The sequence below is a fragment of the Pangasianodon hypophthalmus genome, chromosome 5, assembly GCF_027358585.1.
Source record: "Pangasianodon hypophthalmus isolate fPanHyp1 chromosome 5, fPanHyp1.pri, whole genome shotgun sequence".
Lineage (NCBI taxonomy): Eukaryota > Metazoa > Chordata > Actinopteri > Siluriformes > Pangasiidae > Pangasianodon > Pangasianodon hypophthalmus.
This window is the reverse complement of record NC_069714.1, coordinates 15,680,515-15,700,619: the sequence shown is the minus strand read 5'-3', so window position 1 is coordinate 15,700,619 and position 20,105 is coordinate 15,680,515. Positions and strand designations below refer to the sequence as shown.

General features: G+C 38.5%; 1 protein-coding gene across 3 annotated transcripts in view; it reads right to left on the bottom strand.

Annotated features, from left to right (window-relative positions):
- Positions 1-20,105, bottom strand: part of epha3 (eph receptor A3) — a 75,123-nt gene that overhangs the window by 44,994 nt on the left and 10,024 nt on the right. For 2 of the 3 annotated variants that reach the window (XM_026911799.3, XM_026911806.3), the window contains exon 3: positions 17,020-17,680. In XM_026911799.3, coding sequence (XP_026767600.3) covers positions 17,020-17,680 — 661 coding nt within the window. Of the gene's footprint in view, positions 1-1,351; positions 13,440-17,019; positions 17,681-20,105 lie in introns of those variants that run through there. The other variant, XM_026911814.3, reaches the window with a different exon arrangement.

Below are 20,105 nucleotides of genomic sequence, written 5' to 3'. Positions count from 1 at the left end.
CTTTGTGTAACAGATTGCTGCACTTATGTGCTAGTCCACAATAACTCATTAATCACAGACACCCAGCCTCTCCATCATGACAAAGCCTGGGCACACACTCAGGAATGAGCAATCAGGGACCCTTGCTAATCGAGGTTCAACTTCATTAAAACCAGGTTTGTTTATGCTGAACTAAAACCAATCATTCGAAAAGCAGACAGAACTCAGTCAGCTCAGGACTGTTTATCTTCAGCTGACAAACTAAAGATGTGATGAGTATATCCATAACTGTCACATACCCAAACAAAGATGGGTATATTTTTATGTAAATTCATGAAGTAAGACTGCATATATCCATTTACCTGACAAGGAAATAAATGAAACAGTTTTAGTTAGGAATGTGCACAGTTATTCAAATACCTGGTTAACCATATTTCAGAATTCTAATACTGAATACACTATTTGGGTATTTGTTGTGCCTATTTTATGGCCTCATGAAGTCAATGAGAAAATATAAATAAGTGAAGCATTTGCTGTAGATTCTGTGCATTTCTGTTCATTATTTCTCAGCATCACATCTGAATAGACACGTGCCACGGCTGACAGCAGTGGAAAATGATACTTGATTGTGCCACATTAAAGAGTTTTTACCCTCCAACAGTCAACCAAACTGTTCATTACCTGTTATGGATATTCTAATATTAAAATTAGGCACATCATTTGATTTAATAAATATTTGTGCTTAGAAAATGCACAAAAGTTCTCAAAGGCTGAGCTTATTTTTTTATTCAGGCATTTTTTTTATTCAGACTGGATCTTTCTTCCTTGAGGGTTCACATTTTCAAAAAACAACCACATCAATGCCTAATCCAAAAATACCTCGAACAGCAACAATAACCTTATATGTGAAACTAAATCTATCATTGCAACAGCACAAGCATTCATCACAGAGATGATTCTCTCTGGAGGTCAGCTTGTAGCTTATTCGCTGTTCATGATTGGGTGACAAGGTGAGAAAAGGCTCGATGCTGTTATTAATGGCAGTTGTTAGTTTCCCACCACTGACACACCGGTAAAACTTACTGATGATGGCAGTGATACACTGCAAAAAAAATTATCTCTTTGCCAGTGAAATGGCAAATTTATGTAATATTTCGTATTATGAGATTATTATGAGGGAATTACAAGATTATTAAACCTATTACTAAACAGTTTTCAAGTTGTCTTATTCTATTGTCGGTTAATATAACTTGTTTCAAGATTAATTACCAGCCTGTATTTTATATGGGTGTATATATATATATATATATATATATATATATATATATATATATATATATATATATATATATATATTTTTTTTTTAAAACAGATTTTTGCCACTTCAGCATTGTAATTTGAACAAAGTGGTAGAATCGGCTACATGTTACTGCTCTTATCCCAACCTGACACAAGGTGACCTACTGATAGTGGGGACTGGTGAAGAGTTAAGGCCGAGGACAATGCGATTACAGCGGGGTTTCCGGTGGATTAATGTGCTGAATGTGCTGAGGAAATCACAGGCCTACAGGAATGTCCCCCTACTGGGTGCACACATGGTATTTTGCTCTGCTCCTATGCAGCCTCTGAAGCTGCAGCCTGGACAATGAATCTAGCAAAGGCCATGACCACTCTTATTAGTGCAGGATCACAAAGCCGTGTCAGAGAGCACTGGGCCTTGTAACTTTGCCTGTTGATCCAGAATCCCATGCAGCTATGTGGCTTCCATATGTTCTTCTCAATGAGAAAAAAAAGTAGGCTCACATCAGGCCTTTTTACTAATGACACATACATATAATATGAAAAATGAACACATATTTAGATTTTACAGAACCAGAACCATAAATAGAGCCTGTTGTAGATTCAGTGACCCAGTGCATCAAATGACATGAGAGCAGGCGATGATGATAAATGCTGACTATTTATTACCATGGATCTCACTTAGCAAAAATATTGGCTTTGGATGAACTCCCCTCTGCTCCACTGATGTGTTTCTGGACCTCTTCTGGCATTCATTTTTCCTAAATACAGGCTAAACAGCAGTAATCATAATTAGCTCAATTAAAATGATAAATAATAAAAGTGCCAATTCTTCATACACCTGGAGACAATTTTCAGATGCTTCATATACTCTAGTGCAATAATTAGCTTTGATCTGCAGGATGTAATTTCCATTTGCACATTGTTCTTTAAACTGCATAGTAATTTACTCTGTATAAACGATTAAATAGACTTTCTATTCCTCTAAAAAGACACAGACCTCACAGATACAGACTACGTTCACACACACACACACACACACACACACACACACACACACACTATGTACTATGTTCATTAACATGCATTTACACTGTTCATTCATTCATCCTTAGTAACTGCCTGGTCTGGGTTGTGGTGGTTTAAATTAGGTCACTAGTTTGTTTACATATTGAGAAATAGAAGTAGTAAATTCTTTAGAAAATATCAGAGACAGGTACAAACAAAAATAATAACTGCATGAGTGAGATTAATTAAGTCTCATGCACACCCCTAGTTGAGATAAATGAACTTGAGTGATGTAGCTTAAGTTGCAGAATTAAAGCCAGAATTCACAGACCATGCTGACAGGGCTAGCATTTCTATCTCTGGGTTTTTCCCAGTGTTTTTCCATTGTTTCCTGGGACACAGTGGCAGGGTTCAAATTTAATTACAAATAAAAATCCCCTTCCAGTTTTGACCATGCCCACTTTGGATTAAATCTGAATACATTTACAGACACAGATACTTGGAGCACAGAACAGATAAAGATACAGATACAGATACAGATAGTGGCATTGTGTCACATAACACACACACACACACACACACACACACACACACACACACACACACACACACACACAATACTTTTACGGGCTGTCATGTCTTAATCAGAAGACAGAAGATATTTTGATTAATTAAAGAAAAAAAATTATTCAAATAAGGCAGTGCTTTATTGTGCCTAAAAGTACATGTTTAATTTATGTGGTGATTAACTTTTACTATAATCATATGCAACCAGTCTCTAACAGGAATTTGTATGGTAACGAAATGCAAATGACAGCGAGCAGATACATTTGCCTATCTATTTAAATGTAAATTGATATATTAATTGGTTTGTCCTTATTTAGCATGGCAAGTTGTCATTTCCAACCTTTACTATTCATAGTAATCTTCATAGATGTGCCTTTTAGTGTGGCAAATAAATGAAATGTGTGAATTTGTTGAGACACATGGACTATAAATCAAATTCCCTCCCTTTTGCTTTCAATGCCATAATGTTCTACAACATTGCTTTGCAATAAACATACATACAAAGGGCAGCATTGTAGGACAGCTGCTATAGCTGTGGTCTCACAGCTCCGCGGTCCGCAGTTCGATCCCGAGCTTGGCTTACTGCCTGCGTGGAGTTTTGCATGTTCTCTCTGTGACCATGTGGGTTTCCTCTGGGTTCTCTGGTTTCATATCACCTCCCAAACCATGTCACTAGGTGGACTGGCTATGTTAAATTGCCCGTAGTTGTGAATGAGTGTGTGCCTGGTGCCCTGTGATGGACTGGCGTTCCTATTCAGGGTGTATTCCCAACTCACACCCAGTGTTCCCTAAATCCACTGCGACCCTGACCAGGATATAGTGGTGTAATGAAGACAAACTAATGAATAAACACACCTACAAAGTAATTAAGTACATCTACAACATTATTCACATACATTTTATCTGTAATATGGGCTGTTTTCAGCTATGTAAATGGTTTTGCTCCTTTAAGGGGGAATTAGGTGCTTCTGATGCCTTTGTTTTATTGCTGTACTGAGAGCCAGCCTTTTCTTTAGCATTCTAATGCCTGAGCATAACAATAAATATGCATGGTCTTTAAGCTTTAATTGTGTGCAGCAAAGCTTCACTGAGTAGCCCTTGGCAGAGAACTGACGTTCTTTTGGCGAGCTCTAAGAAAAAGAAGACAGTGATGATAGACAAATAATTACAGGTTTGGGCTTGTCATTTTCCATCACCAGATTTTTTGGGGGGCTCAACACAGTTCTATTGTGTCAATTGAGATAAAAAAAACAGCATATCATTATCCAAAATACTCTGCAATAAGGATCACTTATCTTTTGTAATAAAGCCGAGTTCATGTATAGGAGATGCACACAATAAAGCACTCCTTTAAGCCTAATACATAAATACACATAAACAAAAACTGCAAAAAGAAGTTCAGTATTTGTTTAAATGCAACCACTGGATCATTTACTATACAGATTGAGTTCTATTCCCTTTGATAAATACCTTTATGCTAGATTTGTATTGGAAAATATGCCCTCCACTCAATTTCACATGAAGAGTATATTAATCTTAGTGGACTGTCCTCAGTGGCATTTCAAATCTCCATGGTCTCTTGCCCTGGCCGGATGTGTTTAAAGACTTATCTCTCAAACAGGCTTCCTGAAAGGTCACTGCTCATCTCAAAGGCATCTCACAACCTTTAAAGGTCTCCTTTTTTGTCCCCTCTTTAAGTGGCAGACATATCAAAGCGCTCCTGTTTCGAGATTCTCGCCACAGCTAGATTACAAGTTCTGATCTGCTGGCTGTATTAAAGCACAACGATGCCTCAGGGTCTGGGCTTTATATGCTGCTTGATAGCATCAATATAGAACAGCTTTCATGAAAAAAAAATTTGCTGCTTGTGTCTCGACTTGGATTCAAGGCTCCTGTCTTTCATCACCTTAAGCCATATAATGCTGTGTTTTCCGGGTAGCCATTGTAGCTGCTACGCATTGCTGCTCTGGAAGATTCACTACTATGCTTGGCATTCAAGGTAGAGAGCATGCTAAAAGGTTGGGGAGCTGTGCAGGTGCACTGAAGTCTGAAACGCTTTAATAAGCTGTGGGTGTGGAAATTGCGGCCTCTCTGGAGCGATGCAAGGTCTCAACCAGGCTGAACTGCACTACAGTGTAAGGGCATGATGTGGATCTCTCTCTCTCTCTCTCTTTCTCTCTTTCTCTCTCCCTCTGTAGCTGAAAGCAGAATATCAGAAACACATCCTTAAACACCCATACCTGGCCTCCTAATGCATTTCTTCTGACAGTGGAGTTCTTTTTTCTGTGAGATGTGTGTTTGCTGTGTTAATGAACAGGGACGTCCGACACGTTCATATAATGAAATTGAGCATTATGTTCTCGTACAGAATCCGTTGGCCAGTTTGAAAGATTTAAAAGACTGTGTTGATACATTAAAATCTTATTTGGGCTTATTCAGGCATAAAGTCATAAAATCTAAAAAAAAAAAAACCTGAAATGACACAAAATATCAAATACTGTTTGCTTTGTTCACTGTTTTGAACAAATAATTGCATAAAACATAATATAATACATAATATACAGTTCCGGTAAACGCTGAAGGCTTTATTTTTGTGAGAGTGCAAGGGTAATTTGCTGGTTAACACCAGTTTGGGTTCAAGCAAGTTTTTTTGGGTTTAAGAAATGTTATTTCCGTGGTCATAAATTAATGCACTGCCCTGATTTGGATGGAGCAGAGCAAAGGGAGTGTGACATTCAAAAGTCACAAATGCAGTGGAATTTCTTTAACCCATTTTGGTTAAAAAAGATAGCGTGTGTTAGCACCTCCCAACACCCCCACTTATAGCAGGTGGAGGGATAAAATGGTAATTCCTGACTTTAAGTTCATCCTTAAAATTCTAACATTTATTAAAACCAGGTTTCATGGAGTCACTATTTATCACCTCACTTCAACATAAATAGGCTTCTTCACCCAAACACAACTAAATACAACAGACTTTATTATTTTATCTGTAAAAGAATAAAAATACTCAGGTGTGGCTTCTAAAGGCAAACTCACTACTAAAGCTTTTATGAAGCATCTTCTAGTCACGCACAAACTTCTATTTTAACTAGTGTTCAAATCCACACCACCTATGAGAAACACCGTAAGTGGAGCAAAAGATGTATGGAAATCTGTCCATCCACCTATTCTTATGCCTTGTTTTTTTTTTTTTTTTTGCATGTGTTCTATAATCATGAAAATAGCCCTGAATGTGTCAGCTAGTTAATTATCAAATCTAGAAGTGATATTAGGTAACATTGTTGTTAGATCTAGTACAGTATGAGTATTTTTGCTGATGACGTTTGTGTGATTTTCCCTTCAAAAAAGAAAACCCAAAACTTTATTGAAAAGAACAACCTTATTGAGAGTGTGCAGGTATTTTGAAATTCTCTCTTACTTGGACCGGCCCTTCTCACAGTTGCTGGTAAGGCCACTTAATCATGTGGACACTAGGAGCTATCCCAGGGGACTTGGCAAGGTGCAGATACAGAAAAAGTACACAGAGGGAACCCATGGGACACAGCCACACAAGAGACACTGTGTACTCATTTACAAAAAATAAATAAATAAATAAACAAACACTTGCAGGTCACCGCAGCAAAGCTATTAATCTGTTCAACTCAGCCTGGACACCAGTGTCCCAAATATTCATTCATGAATCTTTTATAAAAAAGATTCTAAAAGACCTCTAAAAATGTTATTCACTGGAATAAACAGTGAACAATTTGAAAATGATGGATGCAAACTTTACACTGCATTTAATCTATTCCACCAAATTTTAACGTGTTTTTAATTGCTTTTATATCTTATTAAAAAAAAACTTGTGATACCACATGACCCAGGTTAATAGTATTGAGGTACAGATGTGTGTGTAACAACTCCTCTGCTTGAGAAAGTGAATGCAAAAAATTCAGAATTAATTTAGACTAAAAATTTACCCTATGACATTATACAGACACAAATGACAATGTCTGTCCTACATACCACAAAGGCATGGCCCACAAGTTGCATTTTTATGTACCTGTGGCAGTAATATACCCTAGCCCACAAGTGTGCGATACAGGATATATCAGAGTGATTCTGCTATTAACACTTTAAAGTCTCAGCTATTAGTCAGTTATTCATCTTAAAGCATACTGTTTAGTAACTACTACTTCAGCATGCTCAATTGAACAGTGCTTAGAGCTCCTCAGTAATCCCCCATCACTTTATTAATTTGAAAAAAAATGACCATTTGAAATGTCTTTATAAGCAAGTCCTGAATAAGATAGAATGAAACCTAAATTAAATGATTGAAGAGATTTTTGTAGACTTTTGTAGATAATACAATTAGACCATAGATCTAAACACTGTAACTTTCCAATCTTTTGTTCTGTCAATAGTGGATACAGCTGAGATGGTTGAGCACTCCACAGATGTGTTTTTTTAGGAAATATACTCAGTTACTTGCTGGGAGATGGCATGGTGGCACAGCAGGTAGCATTGCTGCCTCACAGCTCCAGGGTCCCTGGTTCTATTCTGAGCTCAAGTTACTGTCTGTGTGATGTTTACACACTTCCAAAAACATACCAGGAGGTAGACTGGCTACCCCAGGTGTGAAGGTGTGTCCCTGCCTTGTAGCCAGTGTTAGCCATGGATTAATGAATACCTGCTGAGGTACATTAAGCCAATTAGCTTTGTGCACTTTTTCAGTTTTATGATTGTTAGTGTGATAATCTATAAACCTGAGGATAATTCTTTTTATACCAACATTTATGGTATTATGGCAGCTGATACTAACCGTTAATTCATTTACAAAATAACAAACCTTTAGTACCAGGTTTGATATACGGACATTACTTACATAACAACTACTTTCTTGCACATAATATGAACTATAAAAGTATTGTAGTTAGTTTGAAAGATAATAGAACCAAAATAATTCTTTTAAAAATATTAGTACCTATTTTGTGATATTGTAGATGCAGCTTTCAAATGCTTTCATTAGGAATGGGAGATTGGAAAACGAGCAAATAATACAGCATCATTAACATTATCCTCTCCACTGCGGTTTATAGTGCAGTGTGACAAAAATAGATGTGTTTTCTACAGAGCTGCAGAAACCAAATCATAGCAGAAATCTTACTGTCTACTGCACCGACTAAGACAAAATGCTAGAAAAGCTCGGCGCTGACTTCAAAGTACAACTGCCAAGGACTCTAGCTTAGGCAGCATGTGTCCTAAAACAGGGCCCAGGGAATGCAGGCAGTCCAAATAACTCAGTGGATGGTCTGTGTGTAGACAGTCTGACATACAAATACCAGCTTGGAGTTGTATTGTTTTAGTATTGCTACATTCACTAGGAGAGATGTCAAGCCAGGGCCGCAAAAGTGTAAGAATTCAGAGAATGGGAGTGTTTGGATTTGTAATTCATCTGCAGTTGTGTATTTCACAACCTTACTGAATGAAAGGTCACAGAAACAGCTTCACTGGGTAATTTACAGATGTTCATTTGCCATTCCTCACAGAGCAACAGAACACCATTGCAGCTTAAGAGAATAGTTGATTAATGACACTCCTGTCAAAACTGAAATGTGATTTTTGAAGAAAAAAAAAAAGAAGTGCTGTGCAGTGCCAAAAGAGAAAGCCATTGTGTTTATCTTGGTGAATGGGCCACTTCCTCCTGTGCAGAGTGAGCAAGGGGAAGGACGGGGGGAGACTCGGCCTGAAGTATGCTTGAAACACTGGCTGTCAGAATGGCCTTGTCCTGCTGTCAGACTAGCAGCACGCTCATCGATCACAGTTACACCCCCCTCTAGCCCACGTCCCATCCACCAACAGGGGCCATCCCAAATAAACAGCCTGACCAAGCGGCTGCATCTGCAGCATGGAATTTACATACCAGGGCCTGTGCTTACAATCTCTGAAGTGAAAATCAACCACTTTAGACAGAGCCTTCTCTGGACTAATTCTGACGAACCCGCTATGGAGACGCAGAAGTCGTCAACAACAACAACAACAACAACAACAAAAACAACACTTTTGCTGGCAAGAATAGATTATGCCTTATGGAGTCTAGAGACAGTAAGACCCACACAGAGGCACACACTACACCCGTCTCACCCACTGTTGGATTCTCTTCTCCATAATTAATTCTTTTGGTTAGGATTTGTCAATGGTGCCTTCAATAAAAAATGCAGTGTTTGTGAACTCCTGCTGTTATTTAGACTGCTCATTTCCCCAAAAGATTCCACCACAGTTAATCTCTGCATATAAACAGCATTACTGCTGTATGGGTTTCTCAGATTTAATTAGTTTTTCTTATATACAGTGAAATGATGAGATTTTCAAAAGTAAAATATATCTCATTGGGTGTTTAGCGGAAAGTGTCAAAAATGTAGTAATGTATTAGCCTACATGTAGCACACTGCTAGATCAAATAATAACATTAACATTTCACATTTTACACCACAACACTTCGTTTTACAACCAGTCAACAGATTTGACTTCAATAAATAATTTCTATCACATTCTTTTCATTGGTTTGCTGCTGTCTGTCGAAATCGGTTTTTGAAAGGAATTAAAGAATTATTCTTGCCTTGACCATTTTCGATTTCTGACCCTCACAGTTGTTACATACGTAAGCCCATCCTGAAACAATCCCACTTCAATTTGCCCATGGAAAATGTCAAACATTAGTCTTTATGGTGGAAAATGCTTTAGGGTCAATGGAAAAGCAGCTAGAAAAATAGTCAGGGAGTGAGTGTCCCCTAACTTCAAATTGATAGAAAAACCAAATGCAGTGAGTCAGAGGTACAATAATAGCTTCCATCTGGGACCTGACCTGGGTTTATGAAGAATAATTCCAGCATAATAGGCCTAAAGCAAACCTGGCAATGACTGCACTCTGAAGAACAAAGCATCTGGCCTGATGTACGAGTAGGTAGTTTGTCCTGCAAAGGTGTCAAACTATTACCATACGAAGGAAAGACAGAAAAAACTTACATCCAAGGCCATGAGTCAAAGCCTGATTATTCAGAGCCTATTTACTGGGGCAGAGGGAGCCTGCAGCACCGCAGTTACTGTGAGGTGAGTAAACCCTAGAACTACTCCACTGCTCCCTACAGCACACAAGCCCTGTCTTCTCCCCGACTCCAGCTAATTGCCAGCAAACTCAACACTCAAGGGGCATGGGAGACTGGATCAACTCTGTTTTCATCTGGCAAAGGCAGCTAATAAACTGACACAGCATTCCTAATAAGCTAGCTCAGCAAACAAACTGAAAACAAGGAAACTTACATCCAGAACAACCTTTTTCTGTGCTGCTCAGCAGGTCAGTGTAAATGTTTGTAGCAACTCTTTAAAATGCTTTCCACTTGTTCCAACAGGGGAGGAGATCAATGTTGCAATCCTGAGAGCTGGTGCTCAAAATTAAGTACACCATAAACAAACGTTGGCGTCATTATCACTAGCCAACAAACTATATTTATTCCAATTCTGGTATGCCACATAAAACATGCACACAAGAAACACACACACACACACACACACACACAGACACACACACAGAATTTTCTTAGTCACGGCTCAGTCATGGCTTAACTTCAAGATAATTTACTGTAAGGGTGCAAGTATGTGTCATAAAAACCAACAAAGTATGAACAGAAAACAAACCAGCCAGTGATGCCAAAATGAAACTCCGGTGTTTGACAGTTAAACATGTGTTCTTACAGTTTCCAGTTAAATGTACACTCAAACCTAGCTTTCTGTTTAATCACTCAGTACATGTGCAAATCAAAAACACACAAGGAAGTTTAAATTGCAGTTTATTTCTTGCCATTTTCTATGTATGGTATTTACCTTGACTAGGAAGTGATAGTAAGCAGTGCATTTCTTAATAAGCTAGGTGAATATTTGTTTCTCAATTCTCTCTCAGATCTGAGCAAAAGCAGACTTAGTCAGAAGCCTCATTTGGTCTTCTCATTATTGTAAATGGCCCCAGCAGAGTCCTTAATATGAATGAAACCTGAAAGCACTACCACTCCAAAAAGCAGAACAGTTCACACTCAGTTTTTCATTCCATGTGGGAGCACTTTGGCCATTCCGTGGCTTTGCCATTGTTTGGGAGCAATGATTTGGACCATCAGCAGTGGGGTGACATGAAGCAATGTCTTGACAATGTACATGAGCCCTGCAAGGTTGTATGAGGGGGAAACACAAGGGAAAGCATTTAGAGGAAGGGTGGAGAGTGATAGAAAACATGTGGCATGCGACCGATGCCTAGGCATGCAAAACCAGGCTTTGATCCTCTGGCTAGGACCGTCAGCCGCCAAGGCAGAACATTACCACCACAACCACCTCACAGCACATCAGCAGCAATGCGCAGATTAATCAAGCAAACATTCTGTCTAGTGACTCTCCTCAGACGACCTCTGGCCTTATTTACTGTGGCTATTGCTACTGTTACATGTTATACGAGAATGTCAAATGGCTACAATAGGTTATACTGGCCTGCCTTCAGCAGGTTATTTGGAATATCCAGTGTATAAAATACAGGACGGAAAATGCAGGACATTTTTATTTATTTTTACACTGCAATAAAACAATACACCTTACAGTAACAACACCTGTGCCTTTTCAGAGAGTGGCCAGTACTATAAAACGATTAAAGAGAGATAGGCTTGATTTTAATAGGAGTTTGATTTGGAGCTGTATTTGATTTAAGCTTTTATTGACTTCAAGGATGCTCATGCTTCTTACAAAGGAGCTAAATTCCTCTTTGCTCCACATATCACTGTAGCAATCCTCAAACATTCAGAAGGAAATCCATTAGAATGTTCAAATGAAGCATCTGTTTTATATATACACAAAGGGGCATTTAAAGGAGAACTGCTTCTCTTAAATGGACATATAATGACGTGCAAAAAAATTCAGTCCCATCAGTGGGAGCAGAAGAAATACTCATTTTAGACATGCAGGGAAACAGAGGGATTAAATTAGGGCAGAAATGGGACCCTGAGCCTGAGACAGAGCATCACACAAACAAGACGAGCACTCAGATCTCCCTGAAATGCACTGGTGGACTTTTTGTGTTCATATGTCTATTCTCAGTCATTTCCCTTTCTCCGTTCTGTTCCTGTGTAAAGGTTTTGTCAGTGAAAGGAAAATGGTAGAGGAGGTTTAATCCAATTGGAATTTGTTCTCTAATTTTTCCAGGTTTGAGTGTGAGGTCTACTGCTTAAGACTATCAGAAGGTGGTCATATTCTCCCAGCCAGTCATATTTGTATGCAGTGGGTGCTTATTCTTTTTGCCAATCACACTTTTTATGCACACACTGTATGTATATAAATCTAATGCTGTGATTGTGAGCTGTGAAATTCAGAAAATAGGCCAACAACCTACACATATTAGTGTGTCTATTAAAACAAAAATGAAATACATCAACGTGCTACAATGGCAGAAGGAGGACAGCTGGATTTCATCACAAGGCCCCTGGCGATGCCATTTTGAGGACAGATTTTAATGAAAAAAAGAAACCAGTTTGGAATTTAGATCAGCACCATCATTAGCACTGACCCATCAATAGGTCATTAGTAATTAGTGTTACAATTTTTTCATATTGATACATACGCTAATAAAAGTTATGGTTATAACATTTACCAAAAAAAATTTAGACAGCAACTTGCATCTACCTTTTTTAGTAAATACTCTCTTGAGTGAGGTTTAACCAAATCTAGCATACACTAACTATTTATGTATATTAGGTTAAGTCGCCCTAACATTTCTTAGATTTTGAGTACCGTTGTACCTTCTTACTAACTGCAAATCTGAAAAAAAAAAAAAAAAGTTGGTTTAAAACAAATATACTACAGTGTTATGGGTTTTCTTAGGGGTTCATTGGTAATTTAAAATGACAATACCATGTGGATATCTGTGTGGTGTTTTGGTCCTTTGAATAGAAATAGGATTTCCTAATAGTTATTGCAAATCTTTTATTAATGCCTACGTGTGGTGCGGTTGTTAAAGACCAGTATTCTCTTACTATTTTAAGGCTGTTACGCATTAAGGCTCTGTAATGTATGATGTCCACACTGTGATCCATTCTATCCAAAATTGTTTTCTTAGTGACACAGACCTCACTGAAGGCCTAGACCTAAAGTGCATGGACTGCCCCACTGTGGAAATGTAAGAATAGGGTCAGTGTGCACTAAACACAGTTCTCCGGAGCAGTGTCTTTCATTCAGCAAGGCTTTAGGGCTTGTTAAAATACCCATTGCACTTTCTAGAGCAGCATTAATAAGATCTGATAACTAATCAGGGATAGTGAGCACGGGGATTGTATATCCTGGTAAAGCCAGGAGGAATGTAAACCACTGTGGCTCTCAAAGGAGCCCTGTGGCAGCTGCGAACATGGGAAGCTCAGAAAGCAGACAGACATCCGGATCGCATAGTCTTTTTATTTGCTGTTTTAAGATCAAATTATTGTTAAGACTTTAATACAGATTTTAGTACTCTGTTTCATTATCGTAACAGGCCGTACATTCACGTCAGCTCAGAATGTCCCGATGCACTGCCGACGAATCTGCATTGAAAGCAAATTAACAACAAGTTTATAATAAGGTGTCTTTTAAAACTTTCACACTCTTGTATTGCTAATGCTGTTATAGTAGATAATGAACAAATGAAAATCTAGTTGCTGTCTCCTTCAGGTTAATTCTCTAGTGACGTGAACAATCAAAGTAACCTTCAATAACACACTCACATTAATTTACTTTCACTCTAACAAAGGGTAAAATTAATTCTACTGCATAAGCAGTCGTTAGAATACTTAAACCATTTCAAATACTGTAAGTGCTTAATACTTTGAGACCATGGTGTTATAAGGTACTACCTGACAATTCTGCGTCATTGCTTTGACCTTCAATCAAGCAGAGTCATTTCACATTTTTATTATTTTGTATTGTTAAGTTTTTTTGTTTTGTTGTAAAATGTTTCATATATATTCAGTGGCATGTTAATAACATATTTATTAATTAATTTATTTGTCAGCAAAGTAAATTATAAGTCTCAACCTGTCTGTTGGTGCAAATATATTGACTCACAACTACCTTCTCAAACAGAACAGAACATGAAATATTCAACAAAGGATCTCCTTCAGTGCGGTGTCCGCTCTGTGTGTCAGATCCACACTCAAGATGATGAAATTCTGCATCTGCATACCTCAAAATATCTGCGTTTGAGCGACACTTGGACTCCGCACAGTAATCAATCCATTAACACAGCAGGCCTGCAGAGTGAGCTCTTAGTAACACCCTTCCCCTACAAATGTGCTTATGAGTATGGAGGTGCAGCTGTCACACTCCTGTAATACAAGCCCTTATTAGTGTCCATTAGTCTGGCCCGAAACTAATAAGAGATTGTCAAATACATCTAAACTTTCACACAAGCACCACACAAATAGGAGAACATCGAAAAATGGATGGTGCCCTGAGGGGAGTCGCTGTGGCATTATCGCTGTTTCGCAACAGAGTAATCAGGAGGATAATGCACAAATCTCCAGTTACTACAATACTACAGAAAAATGATAAATTATCTATAAACAAATGGAGCAAGCACACTCACTCATTCACTCGCTTGCTTACTCACTCATTAACTCACTCACTCCATCACTCAGTCTCTCTCATTGTATTGTCATCATCACTTACATGAAAGTAACACAAAGAACCACTTGTCAGGCGCCTGGTTTTACACACCACAAATCGGTGTCGGGATTGACAAATTGTTTGGAGCAGTCACCTTTAGATGCACCAAGTTCATGCCAAACCACAGGCTTGAAAACCAGAGAGCAAAAATGCATGACCATGCACAACTATTTCAAATGTATGGTTAGGCCTCAGACATCAGAATTTGTATTTAGTTTCAGTGAAAGAGACCTTTTGGCTGCTTCTGCAGCTCATTCCTTTCATGGGGTAAAATGAGAAAGGGGAAAAAAATCACATATGTTTTCTATGATTTGCATCTGATGAATAATAGATTGGGAGAAAACAATCCCTCCTAAACATGTCAAAGGCACTTTTCAAAATGCTTCTCTTTTTTAATTTGCACAGAGCATTATTATTATTATTATTATTATTATTATTATTATTATTATTATTATTATTAGTACTACTGTTGTTGTTGCTCTTCTTCTTCTTCTTCTTCTTGTTTGTCACATTTACTTTTTAAAAAAGTACAGCAGAAATCTTAGCATTACGTTTTCTGACAAACACTGACAACTAAATATAGCAGTCAAGTGGAAGTTTGCATCCCATAGGAGTGCTGGGTTAAAAAAAAAATAAAATAAATAAAAAACCTACTACGTACTTTATCTACAACAAACTAGGATTCCAATACGGCTGTATTCTGCAACAAGACAAAACATTAGGCAAAAAAAGATGTTTTGTCATAACCCTTTCAGATTCCAATCCTGATTTACAGAAGGCAGTGTATGATATCTGGCAGAGTTACAACATGTCAGGGAGAATAAGGGCTAAATCCGAAATCTCCTCAGGTTGGAGGCAGTTATAAAGGCAAATAAAAAGTTATTAGGAAATATTTATATCACAATCAGTATTAAAGGACATATTTTTTTTGTTCACTGTGAATATGTTACCATGCAATATTTGACCATTTTGTTCATTGTAAAACCAGCTACCTAACAAACTGTTACAAATTAAATTTCATTGTCTTTTTTATTTTGTTCAAAATGATGCAATGTTTTGCCCTTGAATGTAAGTACATAACTAACAGACTTATTTAAAATGCCAGGTACTAAATCTCAGATTATGGCCATTTTATTACCAATGCTCTTTACTAATTGCATGACTAATAACAGTAAAACTTAAATAGTGCACTAATCAAAAACACAAATCTAAAGCATCCAAGTACTCCCTTTTCGAAACATGGCGATGTGCAACGTTCACCAAAAATCTTTTCATGTTTTCATATAAAGAACTTACTATCAGATATACCTTTTTTCAATAAATGTTCAGAGCACCTTCAGCAGTTTCTCAGCATACACGGTTCAGCACATAACATCTCCATCTATCTATTTCTAAGGCAGGGCCACACATCTTCAACCTCACTGGCTCTCAATCAATTCTCACGCATCCATGAACATCGAAAAGTATCACACAGAATTCCAGAACTGAAAAACATCTTGAGGCCCAGTTGGAGAGGAGGAGAGGGATACAGAGTACTTTATGAGTTGAAGTGATTTCTCTTGGGAGCTGGCTTAACTCAAATAATACCACAGACAGGACTGAATCTCTCTACAAGCCAGCTGCCAGCCAATTTATTATCAACCTTCTCAACCACAGATCCATGCGCAATTATTCACGCCAGCCGAAATACATGCTTCAGTATCCTTACTCTGAGACAGCTCCCCCTGTAATGAGCTAACATTAATGGTCTTGATCATTTAACGTTATGAATCTGGCAAAAGTGCCCAAAAAAATGTCCATACATATATAATAAAGCTTTCAACCAAAAGGAGTGGAGGAACATAAATCGTTTTCCGTTATATCCTCTGCATTACATTTATAAAACCATCATGGGAGAGCAGAGTAACTCGCAGGATCCTCTAAGAACAATTTGATACACACACACACACACACACACACACACACACACACACGCCCATACACACACCTTCCTCCACAAAGTCTTGGATGCCGAACACACATCTATTCTGACTCCTGATGAGGTGAAACTGAAGAGTATTTCACAATCTTAACTGCTTCAAGCTGCTTTTTTGTGGACGCCTACCCCACAGATCTATCCTCTCCCCCATTGGACTGAGTCCTCATACTCCTCAGTCCCAACACACACCCACTGTGGCTTACAGATAAGAGGTGTGTCTGTATCTCTGTGAGGAAAAAAAAACTAGTTTTGTTCTCCAAGTAGTACACAAATTTACACATTTAAAAACACTTACATTCTCAGCAGACAACGAATAAATGTTTTAAACAAACGAATGAAATTCCAACAATAGGTTATGCATCTCATTTAGAGTGCTGGTATATAGTATTGGTGCTAGTACATTATGCTGATGAAAGAAACAAAATGGGCCGTGAAATGAAAGGCACTGCAAATAGGAAATGAAAGAGGAAGAGAAACTATACCTTGGCAGGTGACACCCCGGTCCTCATAACCAATGTTACACAAACATTTCCCGATGGGTACTAGCCACTCTCCCTCAGTGCTACAGTACATTTTGGGAGGGTCCTCTTCCTTGGAGTTGTTGACGCAGGAGCCCCTCACCTCCACTAATGACTGAGTGTCCATGGGCACTGTGTCAGGAAACATGGCCAGGTTCCGCACAGTGAAAGGGCATTTCTTAAAGTACACCCGCACTGACACCAGGGCCACACAAGCCCCCACATCTTGGAAGGCCAGGTAAAAGCCTTTCTTAGTGACTGGACCTACTTCTCGCACTTCTGTGTTGAGTTTAAGAATGCGGTCCCCCAAGTCCATCTGAGTAAAGCTCTCATCGGCCGCTATGGTGTCTATTTTTGAGAACTGGTGCTCACGGAACTTACTGCCCTGGTCCTCGTCTGTCTCCAGGTAGTGCAAGTTGAAGGTTTCTTTGCAGGTTCCCAGCACCAGTGGGATGCTGTTGCAGTCTCTCAGAGTGAACTTGAGCTCCACATAGATCTTCTGAGCAGAACTGCGAGGGATCCAGTTGGTTCTCAGCCAGTTGTTCTGGCTGTACTCCATCACATTGCACACCTGGAAGGTCCGAATCGGTGTGTAGTGCTCATCCACACCACTGATCTCTTCCCACTGGGAAAAGCAAAAGGGAACAGGTATGGTTATGAGTCTGGAACAGGACTAATGAGGTCCACTCCAATATTAAGATACAGATATTTACACTGCCAACACAAATATGAATTACTTGAATGGCCCAGGAATATTTAAATGAATATTTATCCTTTTGTTGATAATTACTATGTAGCATAATGAATTGGCCTCACCAGTCTCTGCTGTAATGGGAATGGTCTCTAACTCATTTCATCATGCACAAGTGTTTTATCATACAGTATATAATGTTCAAAGTAACATTGTGTCCAGAATCATATGAACTACAACTGTAACATACACAAGCCAGAATAAGTTACAATATATATTAGAAGTGTGCTCGGGACTCTTTTAAATTCCACTCTTGTCAACTCCCGAAGGAATTCTGACCAATCCCACCTGCTCCCACAGACACTCTTGATCACTCACTCCCGTTCCAGATATTTATTGCACATACCTGCACACATTATTTTCTAATGAACTTTGTAATGATCAATTAGTAATCTAAACGATCAGGATAAAGTGTTTACTGAAGACAAATGACTAAACCTGGTAAGCACACTCACAAGCAGTCTGCCATGTCCAATACACTCCCATTTAATGTGGTCTTTCTTTGTCCACAAGCTTCATAACTGACCGCCCACTCCCACCCACATGACAGTAAAAAGCACCTACTCCCAGTATGTATAGCTCTAGTCCTGATGCACACCTCTAGTATGTACAGAGAAATTGTATTTTCTCTTACAAATACAGAATACTGTCTGGCTTCTCATCTAGCTGCAGTTTAAAAAAGCCCTTGGTAGACTCAAGTGGGTCATCTTTAATGGTCTTGAACTGTTCATTAGCAGGCAGGACAAGCGTGCCCTCAGACTCAATTGCTTGTTTATGCTTCTCCTGTGGCAGCGGTTAATGAAACACCCAGGAAAGCACATTAAGACAGTTTTATTTTCACATTTGCTTGATCACTATTGGTTACTATGGCCACAGTAGTAGTTTACCAAATTTAGTAGTAGACATTAAATAAATACAGAATTTAAAAAACACGTATCGTAACATGATATAAACTCATTAATTAAGAAGAACTTTACCTGAAATATTGTGAACAAATTCCAATTTGAGTTAAGGTGCCATAAGTAGGATTAAAAGAGTAAAGGTTTTTCCTTCCAGAGAATGGCTTTGTCTTCTATAGTCCAATCTAAACTTCTAGAGTATGTTTCACAATCTGTATCTGTTTTACATAGTGTGTTTAAGTTCACAGCCTTTTTAATGAACAGCTGTGCCATCTGTTACTTTTCTAGCACCTTTTAAAGAGTGGAACCTATGTCAGTTGGTGACTTTTCCTAGGTTACTCAGATTCATGGCAGGGCTTCAAATATCTGGGCTTGTATTTTTTTTATGATTTACACCTATAAATTATACACACACCTTGTCTAAGGATAACTCCAATTAAAGGATAACTCCACTGATTTTCTGAATACACTATGTCATTCTAGGGGTATTATGTGTTCATTTAAATCAGCAGCTACAGCTATCCTGGCTCACTGGCCCGTATGGTGTATGAGCAGTTTCCTTCAAACTGGAGATCCTAAAGACGTGTTATGACCACAGTTGAAAGAAAACTGTTTTTGATGTCATGTGTTTATGAATTTCCAACCAGACAAAATGGAATAGTGCTGCAAAGTCAAATACATCACTGGAAAGTTCAAGTGGTGATTTGTCAAAGTTACTTTCATTCCATGAGGTATTTTTTGAATTGCCAGCTTGTGTTCACTAGAGTAGTAGATGCCCCAAATTGATTCCAGGTGCCTGGGCTGCACTACATTATCATATTGCAGTGAAGGACTGTGTCTAGACCATGAGTGCCAAAGAAAATGAAATATCATATATGATGCATAGATGACACACTTGAAAATAGCATATAACAGAAACGGTCTCCTGTCATGTATGACATCATCATGGCACAAGCCACCCTCCTGTAGCACCCTTCTTTAAACCACTGTGCTAAGCTGCACTAAATGACAGTAACCCATTGTACACACATACATCTGTCTGGAAATTTCTTTTAACAGGTAACAGTTTTTCAAAGAGTGATTACCTCTGAGAGTCAAGCTACAACTTTATAGCACGTAGGATCTCTCTAAGCTACAAAAGGAGACATTATCTCTCTGCTTTGCAACTTAACACTCAACAGGCAGACTGAAATTGACTGAAGGGTTTTCCAAATATCACTTTACATCAATAATCCCCCTCCAGCAAGGAAAGCAACAAGGAAACATGGAAATCAGCAGTTGGTACATTTGGCAGAATTGTGGCCAAATCCCCCTCTATGTGTACTCTCACTGTGTAGACAGACCAACTGGTAAATACTTTTGACTAATAGATGCTCTGGCACTAGTGTGGAAAGTGACAA